This window comes from Asparagus officinalis, chromosome 7 (genome assembly GCF_001876935.1).
Source record: "Asparagus officinalis chromosome 7, Aspof.V1, whole genome shotgun sequence".
NCBI classification, from domain to species: Eukaryota; Viridiplantae; Streptophyta; class Magnoliopsida; order Asparagales; family Asparagaceae; genus Asparagus; species Asparagus officinalis.
Genome location: NC_033800.1, coordinates 38,228,183 through 38,238,931, shown reverse-complemented (window position 1 = coordinate 38,238,931; position 10,749 = coordinate 38,228,183). Strand labels below are relative to the sequence as shown.

General features: G+C 36.1%; 1 protein-coding gene across 1 annotated transcript; it reads right to left on the bottom strand.

Moving 5' to 3' along the window:
• On the bottom strand, positions 9,928-10,713 carry LOC109846985 (probable glycerol-3-phosphate acyltransferase 2). The gene has a single exon (XM_020416226.1). It carries the CDS (start codon positions 10,711-10,713, stop codon positions 9,928-9,930), a length of 786 nt encoding a protein of 261 aa, XP_020271815.1.

The following is a 10,749-nucleotide window of genomic DNA, read 5'->3' as shown; positions in this document are numbered from 1 at the left end:
ACTCGCGGGCAATCTATCATGAAAGTAAAGTCTACAACTGATCAAATATCTATGTGTGCATCATCTTGTACTATAGCGATACTTTTGTAATGCTCGTTACTCAATCGCTCTGCGGTAATAGGGTTTATTATTTTCCTATTCTGAATACATATAATAACGATACTGTTGTAATACTCTTACTCAATCGTGTTAGACCCTAGAGGGAGGGTGATTAGGGTCTTATGCTAATCTAATCCGATTATATGCCAATTAAAATTAATTAATGAGTTATCCTAGCAAGTATGAAATACAACAATATAGATGAGCTAGGATAAGCAATATGAACAACAAGATATATCCTAACAAAGAGATATAGGCAATGTATATGCAAGCATATAAAACTAACACAAGGGTAAACAATATGAACTGGATAGTGGATGAAATAAATGAGCAATGCATAATTGGCGATATAAGATAAATGCAAAAGTAAATGCGCTAATGACAAACTCAAACACACTCAAATGATCACGGAGTTCGGACCTTTCGTCCTACGTCTTCGCTCCCTACTCCCGGGGAGAAATCCACTATCACAATCGGGTTTTCTACGCTCACCCGAATAACGTTTACACCTCACAGTGTCGGTTTTTAACGCTCACCAAACAACGTATATAATCACTCACAATGTCGGTTTTCAACGTTCACCGATCAACGTTCAATCCTCACATTCGGTTTTCTAGTTCACCGAAAACTTCACAACAACACACTATCTAACAAATATAAATTTGTTCTCTACAATAGATGAGAACTCAATTAAGCACAACTCAATGTTACAATCTCTCACAACCCTAATATACTATGTATGCAAATACAATAAGCTCAAGTGGGTGTGTGTAACAATGAGATAAAATCAAATCTAAACTCAATATAAAACTAGCTTTAATAGAATGATAATCAAATAACTAAGCAAATGTAAAGCTAGATAGAGTTTAGAAAGCTTCTCCAATAGATGACAAGATGGAGAGATGGAGATTGGAGCCCAAACAAGAAGATGATCTCCTCCACTTGTAAAAACAATCTTCAAACCAAACAAACACTAAAAACACACTTAAACTCTTGTTTAAAAACTTGTTTAAAACATTCTTTTCCTTACTGAGATAGAAGGGGGTTTGGGGGGTTTATATAGGAAGAGGAAACAACAGCAAAAAACACCAAACAGATGACAAAAAGCCCCAGCCAACGGTAAAAAAAATAGCCGTTGGAAAGAATCTGACAGAGCGGCGGTCGACCGAAAAAATTCGTGGTCGACCGCGATCTAGATCCCAAACTGAGAAAACGATCAGAGACTTCTTCGGTCGACCGATGCGGTCGACCGTGGGAAGTCTCGAGCTCTCGGTCGACCGCAGTGATCGACCGACAAACTCTCTGCTGCCCACTGACGAAGGAACACAGGTGCGGTCGACCGGTGCGGTCGACCGAGGACTAATACATAAAAATGAAGTTCTGAAAACAGTTTTTTTGATTTTAAAACACTGTTTAAAAATATCAAATAAATTCTAAAAAATGTAAAACTTTGGAAAATGATTGTATACATGATAATAGATATGCTACAATGACTGGTTTACAAAAAGGACTTCCCAAATAAAAAATATCATCATTTTGTAAAATAGTCCAAAACACGAAAATGTAAACATATGAATTTTGACATTTAGGCTAAACCATGTTTTGAAACTTTGCACAATGATTTTGTAGACATAATAAAATATGTATATGATTATTATTAAGTCGAAAAACTAAGAATATAGAATTTTCACAAAATTGTATATTCTATGCAATGTTTTCGAAAAACACAATAGTAAATATGAAATATGTGATTTCATATTATAAACATGAAAAACCAAAAACATGCATGTATATAAATGTATATAACTATATATATGCATAGAAACCAAAACTTATGTATAAATATATATATAACTATATATATATATACGAAGAAACCAATAAATATGTGTGTATAGATATTGAGCTTAACGTACTTAACACACATAATATAAAACCTATACTAAGTTACCCAAGCTTGATGAAGGTCTTCAATGAGCATGACTTGGTAAACTTTGCGGAAGAAGCTTGTAATTGGATCTTTAACTTAAATTGACATTGCTTCACTCCACAATTCCGCCAACCTCCATTTTATATGATCGTTAAGGCTCGATTCCATCCATCCTCCAACTCGTTGATTGCCTAGAATAAATACGAAAATACAAATACTAGACAAACAACATTAGTTGTAAATTGTTTGTTAAACATCATCAAAACAAGAAGGCCAACAAATCGTTTTGCGGCAATAGGGTTTATTATTTTCCTATTCCGGATACATATAATAATGATACTATTGTAATACTCTTACTCAATCGTTCTGCGACAAATATGTTTTATCTTCCTATTTCCGGATACGTGTAATAACGATATTATTGTAATACTCTTACTCAATCGTTCTGTGGCAAATAGGTTTCATCTTTTTATTTCCGGATACATATAGAACATTATTATTCATATGTGTTTATCAATTTAACTCGTGTCAAAAGTGTGTCAATCTAACACAATATAGCATACATGCACAAATCTTGGTGTGCGTGTCCACATCTGAAGTTCACCATCATCCCAAGTATTAAACAACTCTTAATCATTATAATATAATAGCACAAGATCGAGAAACTCTCTCAAAAATAATAACAAGAGAGAAACTCAAGAAACATTTACGTAATATATCAATTTATTTTAAATCAGCACATCTGTAGTTTTCTGCAGAACATATCATTAGTAAATTGATAATATCTTTCTCTGGAAAAACTCTTTTTAAGAATAGTTTTTTGTTTTGGAAATTAGACTCACATAGCTATCAATTGAAACTAATTTTGTTCAGTTTAGAGTTCATATGATATTTCTAATTTCCAGTCAAACATTTTATTTGTGCAGCAGATTTTCTGCAGAACATATCATCCGTAAATTGAGCATATCTTTCTCTAGGAAAACTATCTTTAGGTATGGTTTTCTATTTTGAAAACTAGATTCCCATATATTTCAATTGGCATTAGTTTGGTTCAATTTGTATTTCATTTGTTATTTCAAATTTCTAGTTTAATAGTATATATGTGCAGCAGATTTTTAGCACAACATAACAAGCATAATTATTTGCACAAGAAATCATATGTAAACCGTCAATCATGCACGAAACTTTAAAATAAAGAATTAGATATCTAAATTCAGATAAATAATGTTTTAAATTATTTTCAAATCTTAAAATACTTCTGTAAATTCGTGCTTAATCTCTTTAACACGAAAAGACCTAGTCTTTATACATATATACAAAAGATCCAATTTTTATACACAAATTAATTGATCAGGCTCTATAAAACTCATTAAAAACTCTTCAAAAATATTTTAAAAACTGGGAGGGGGATTAGTAGAGATGATACTCGCCTGGGGTTGTAGGAAAACTTGTTAGAAGCAACGTCGAAGGAGATCTCCACTCCAAAAGCCAAAAATCAACAAAAACCCAACTTGAAAGCCTCCAATCTTCTCCAAGAATTCAAAATAGGGTTTATGGGGGTTTGGTGGCTGTTAGGGTTCTTAGATATGATAAAAAAGGAATTTTCGTAAAAAATATAGGTATTTATAGAGGCAAACCCGAAACAAACCTGTTAGACCCGAACCAGGAAACCTAGTCTGACTAGGAAAATACTCCTTTGGTATTTTGGTTATAACTTTCTCATACGACCTCAGAATGAGGTGATCTAAGACTTGTTAGAAAGATGTTGAAGATACCTACAACTTTAGTCTTTTACACTTTTCAAATTCTAACTGTATCGGTATGTAAAATATAAAAACTCATAACTGATCATTATTCCCAGATTTTCACTCTTTTGACCTTTGTGCATGTTTTGTGCATTTGCACTCATATTTTCACAAATATACATTAAATTGATCTCAAATCAAGTGCATTTGCACTCATATTTTCACAAATATACATTAAATTGATCTCAAATCAATTCTTATCATATCCAAACATCAAAATATATTATTTTTCACCATATAACATATTTATTATTATTTATCATAAAATATTCAAATTTACGAGGTTTTACAAAAGCACTCTTCGATTCGGATTTCGCTAGCTTTGGTAGAACAATATAATTTGGAGTTAGATCAGTTGGATGTGAAAACAATATTTTTTTATGGTTATATTGATAAAAAAATATATGACTCGGTCATTAGGATTCTGAGCTGCAGGAAAGAAAAAGTTAGTTTGTAAGTTGAAGAAATCGCTATACGGTTTGAAACAATCTCCTCGACAGTGGTATAGGCGATTCGATGGTTTCATAATCGGTCATTCGTACACTTAGAGCCAGTTTGATTTTTGCATGTATTATCGCAAGTTAAAAGGAGGTTCATACATTTATTTGTTGTTTTATGTCGATGATATGTTGGTTGCTTCTATTTTCAGATCCGTTATAGATGAGTTGAAGGAATAATTTTCAAATGACTTTGAGATGAAGGATTTGGGTAAGACAAAGTGTATTTTGGGGATGGAGATCGACAGAGACAAAGAGAACGGCAAAATTTATTTGACACAGGTGGCTTATTTGAATAATGTTCTATAGTGGTTTAATGTTAACATGGATACGAAGCCAGTTAGTGATATTTGGGAGCACATTTAAAACTTTAAGGTGACCTTTCACCGAAGATAGTTAAAGATAGAGAGTTAACGTCAAAGACTCCATATGCGAGTTGGGAGTTTGATGTACGTCATGGTTTGTACGAGGCCGGATTTGTCACAGGCAGTGAGCACAGTTTCTAGATACATGCACGACCCAGGTTCAGATCATTGGGATGTCATGAGATGGATTTTGAGGTACATTCGAGGTACTCTCAATATTAGTTTTTTTCGCGGGACACTAGAGGTCGGTAGTTGTGTATTGACTATGTTGATTCGGATTATGTTGGTGATTTGGATAAGCACCGGTCTACAATGGGATATGTGTTTACTTTGACCCATGCGACGGTGTGTTGGAGATACACCTTACAGTCTATGGTGACTTTGTCGACGATAGAGGCAGAGTATATGGCGATAACGGAGGCTGTCAAGGAGACTATTTGGCTTCGGGGACTTTTAGAGGAACTTGGTATATCACAATAGTCCATCACTCTTTATTATAATAGCATGAGTGCTAACTATTTGGCGAAGAATCAGGTTTTTCATGCGAGGATGAAGCATATTGATGTTTGTTATCACTTCGTTCGGGATATTCTTGAAGATGGTGCTGTGGAAATTATGAAGGTTTATACAAGGGATAATCCGGGGGATATGCTCACAAAGGTGGTTCCGAACAACAAGTTTGATCATTGTCAAAACTTGTTGCACATTCGTGATTGTTGAGGCCACTGACGACTATTTGGATGAACTACGGACGACTTGATCTCTTTGGAGAGGGGGTACTAGGTAGTCATTTTGATGCAGTCGGTTTGATGAGTTGATACCAATATTTTTTTTGAGTTTGTTTGCATTCTTATTTGGGTTCTCAACTTGTTGTAGATTGAGTCTGTTGTCATGGATTTATTTGAGTAATTTGAGCACTTTTGAGCATTGTTTTGAGCACTTTGAGAGGGAGATATTGTGAGAGAGTTAAGAGCTTTGGTTAGGATTATATTTGAGTAATTTTGTGAGTTGTAACCCATTGTATTTCTCCTCCATATAGTAAAATCTTCTCATCCTCTCCTCGTGGACGTAGGCAATTGCTGTATCACGTAAATTCCTATGTTTGGTTTGATTTGTGTCGCATTTTGGTGAATGATAAACACGAATATTTTCTATATTTTGACTATATTTCACCTCTGGATTTGTTATTATTTGATGTGATTTCCTTGCACTTAGGCTTTGTTTAGCTTCATTGTTCCTATTTACTACTCTATTTATATATTGTGTAGAAAATACTAGAGCTTAGCACGGATTTGGAGTCAAGAAGGAGTCAATGAATGCATGGAAATAGGCTACATGGTCCTCTAGTGTCCAACAACACAGGCATGTTGAATACAAAAGAAAAACCCAAAAAGAGCAGAGTGAAACAATTAAACATGGTCTGGTCGTGTTGATCTACACAACCGTGTTAGATGTCAGCAATCAGTTATCACGCGATTAAGCGAAATTTGATTTTAACACATCTTTCTCTAGACTTTAAAGAAAGACGTCCTGAGGTATCTGGGAGGCACCAGAGGCTGGATATCTCTATTTTTTCTTCTTCTTCTTCTCCCCATATCTCTAAAAATTCTTAGATTAGGATTTCTTTGATTTGGCAAGGTGCTAGTTGTGGAGATATGTGGACAACATCTCGATTTCGACACTATGGTTTATTTTTCTATTTTATCTTGTTTTCCTGTTTATAATTATGATCTTATACATTATCATCATGTCTTCTATTTCAATTATTTGTGAGTAATCGTTTTTTCTAGGATTGAATTAGGTTAAACTATGGTTGTGAATCAATGAAGTGATTTTGTTGTTGTCATTAATTATTCAATTTGCATTATTTAATTACTAGTATCTGATTGCCTAGGGTTAATTCAATTGGCCACTGATTTGACTCTTCTAGGATGTTGATTTAAACTGAAAGGTTAAATCGACGCCAGAAAATAGTAATTGAACGGGAATTAATTGATCACGAAAGTAGGTTAATTATTCTTAGGAACGTGAGGGATTAACATGAACTTAATGGGTTTAATTCGATTCAGCACCATGAAAATAGTTTGTTAGGCTGAATTAGGCACAACTTTTAGTCGTCGAAAGAGACTAATAGTTATCATAGATTAGTCTTTCTTAATGCATTGAGAGGGTCGATAACGATTGATTAATTTGTTGATTCAAACGAGAGTTGAAACCAAAATTCAATCCTAGATTCTTTTAGTTGAGTGAATTCGCTTTGATACTAGTTAGCATGTTCGTTATTTTTTTTTGGTCAATGAAAAAGCTTTATTCATTGACCATATATGGAAAATCAGTACATCTATATTCTTAGCATAAACTGATATTACAATCAATAATCTATAGTAGACTCACATGCCTCAAAATACAATCATAGAGAACAAATCCATTCTCTAATCTCATCTGGAATTAAAGTGATCATTGAGGATAATAGACATGATGTTAATTTTTATATCTCTAAAAAGCTGAGCAGTAGTTCTTCTCTTTTGCTTAAAAATCCTAGCATTTCTCTCACACCAAATGCTATAAACTGTAGAAGTTAGAGCCATCCTTTTAATCTTCTGTTTGAATCCATTCCCTCTCAACCTGACACTATACCAGCTTAAGATTTTATCCCAATTGCAAGATTTCCATTTGAATTGTAACCATTCCATAACCATAATCCACACATCCCTTGAGAAACAGCACTCAAAGAAGAGATGGTTCCTGTTTTCAGTATCAGTGCACATAATCCACACATCCCTTGAGAAACAGCACTCAAAGAAGAGATGGTTCCTGTTTTCAGTATCAGTGCACTAGACATCAATTGTTGCTGTTTACAATCCCCCTATTGATCAATTTATCTTGAGTAAGTAATCGATCTTGAACTGCTAACCAACTCACAAAAGAGTGCTTGGGGTAGTTTAATTTCACCCAAACTGTGCTATGCCATGGCACTAAGTTTGTTGTTGGGGAGAGAATAGAATACAGAGCTGATAATCGGATATTTGAATTTTTGAACAAGAAAAGATGAGTTGTTTCAGGTTATCAGTACCCCCATATAATCCTTGAGCCTTGTCTCTCACTTTCAGAATTTGTCTCCACATCCATGAATCCCCTTTTCTAGCTTGCGCATGCCACACATCATTGTGTTTCAAATATGTGCCATGAATCCACTTGATCCACAAGTTTTTCTTATTGATATGAATATTCCAAAGGATTTTCAGTGTTGAAGTCATATTTTAGGTAGAGGCAGAGTAAATACCCAGACCACCATGTTTCATACTCAAGCAAACATTATCCCATGAAACAAGAGCATTTTGTGTAACTGTTCAGTTTTTCCCCACAAGAAATTTCTACACAACTCATCTATCTTTTGTAAAACTTTAACTTGCAAGACATAATTTGACATCCAAAAAAATTTGTATACCAAGGATAACACTCTTGATAATCTGTAATCTGCTTGCATATGACAGATTCCTGATTTTTAAACAAGCCTGAAATTGACTTGAGACTTTGGAGAAAAGAGGAGAGCAATCCAAGAATGTTAGCCGTTTACATATCAGAGGCACCCCAAGATATTTGATAGGAAAAGCACCCTCAGAAAACCCAAGGAAGTTGTTTATAAGATATTTGAAATTATCATCAACCCCTCCATAGAAGATTTTGCACTTATCTGGATTTGCCTCTAGGCCTTAAACAGAGCTAAAATCTTTGAAGCATTTGAAGAACATACTTACAGAGTGTAGGTCAGCCTTAGAAAAGAGGAGAAGATCATCCGCAAAGATCAAGTGAGTGATCTTAAGATTACCACAACTTGGATGAAATTTAAACAACATGTCCTCCTTTAGCATATTCAGGTCCTAGAGAGATACTTTATTCCTAAGATGAACAAATAAGGGGACAGGGGGTCTCCTTGCCTTAATCCTCTTTTCCCTTTGAAATAGACATGGAGAGATCCATTTAAAGAAATTGAGAATTTTGGAGAGGAAACACAGGCCATAATCAAGGTGATCATCTTTGTAGGAAACCCAAGACCTTTGAGCATTTCTTTGAGGAAATCCCAATTTATTGTATCAAAAGCTTTTTTGATGTCAATGCTTAGCATAATCCTGGGAGAGATTCTCTTCCTACTGTAATTCTTCACTAACTCATGAGCAAGCAATATGTTACTAGTAATTTGCCTTCCTTTCACAAAAGCACTTTGAGCCTCATTTATCAGATATCCCATAATGGGTTTGATTCTGTTAGCTAGTATTCTTGAGATGATCTTGTAGAGGCAGTTGCAGCAGGCTATAGGTCTGAAATCAGATGGGGTCCTGGGACAATTCACCTTTGGAATCAGGGTGATTGAAGTAGAATTTATCGCACCTAAAAGCTTCCCAGTTCTGAAGAAATGTTTAACAGCCAATGTTACCTCATCCCCAATGATATTCCAAGATGACTTGTAGAAGGACATGCTAAACCCATCAGGTCCAGGAGCTTTGGTGTCAGACATGGAGAAAACTAAATTTTTAATTTCATCTCTGGTAACTGGAGAGGACATATTCCTTGCTTGAGTTTCATTTAGGCAAGGTCCATCGCAAATTATATTACTATCAGGCATGAATGTAACAGTGGTAGTGACCATGAGACTTTTATAAAAGGAAATAAGCTTTTGAATTATTTCCTTACCATCAGTAATTCTGCTACCCACAATGTTATAAAGCACCATCACTCTATTGAGATGTCTCTTAGATTTGATAGCTAAATGGAAGTAACTTGTGCATCTGTCACCAAGAATATTCCATTGAATCCTAGTTTTTTGTTGATAGAAAGCACGTTCGTTGTTGATAGTTAAGAATCATACTTTTAGCACAATTGGTTTAGATAGTCACAAAACAGTCAAAATCAGTAATTGACAACGAAGTCCCTGAGGATACGTGAATTGACAACGACATCCGTGCACTTGCGGATTTGAGTGATCAGTGAATTGCACTCGTAATTTGGATTGGTTCTATTTTCTCATTGCCCACCGACTCGTTTGGTTGTCGAGCATGCTTCCGCACGGCGCGCAACAAAACACTTGCGTGTTCGTCAATTAATAGCATAACAAACTCAATTATAAATATATATATATATATTTCATCCATATGTATATAATCCATACAAGGTATTCAATCCCTCACAACATGTATATATATCCACATTGCCATATAATAAAATTAATAAATTTAATTCCTAAAGAGTTCTTTCTTTCTTACTTTTTCTTTTTCTTTTGGCTTTCTGTTTTCCACAGTCCCTTCGTTACCTGCAAGCATCAGATACTTGTGTTTCCTAGTGAGGGAAGTACACTCAAACCCCAGTGTTAGGCCAATCTCCCTCTGCACCTCGTTAGCCACCTCATAGCTACAACTTCCCCCGCCCAAACCTGTCGGAATCTTATCCAAAAACTTCAGTTCATACTTTGGGTTAGGATTCATCAGGAAACAAAACGGGTCCAGCCACTTAAACCCGCTAGCCGTGGTCCCATAAAACATGCTAACCCTGGTGTCGAGCGCGACTGGAACGACCTCCTGGGTAAGCTCGGCGAAGAGCGGGCTGAATCTGAGCAGATAGGGCTCGCGACACGTCGTGCCCTCAGGGCAGACCACGAGGTCCCCTTGTTTCAAGAACTCCTCCATTTTTTTCCTGTCTACTTCTTTGTTTCTGGTCAACCTGACGGTCGGAATAGGAGCAAGAAGCTCGGAAAGTGGGCTGAGGCTGTAGGTGACCGCCGTGACAAGCTTGTTCAGTGCAGCCGAGATATAGATGGGGTCAAGTAACGTGCGGTGGTTGCAGACGTAGAGGTGGTGGGTCCCGGAAAAGGCTGCAGAGGTGGTATCATTTATGGGAAGAGAGCAGGTGGCGAGGAGGCCCGAGAAGGCGCCGATTGGGATGGAGAGGTTGTAAGGTAGGAGGAGGAAGACGAGGGTGCGGAGGAGGGAGAGGGAGAGGCCGAATGGGGCCCACATGAACATGGCGAGGACGGAGAGGGGTGTCGGGAAGAAGGCGAG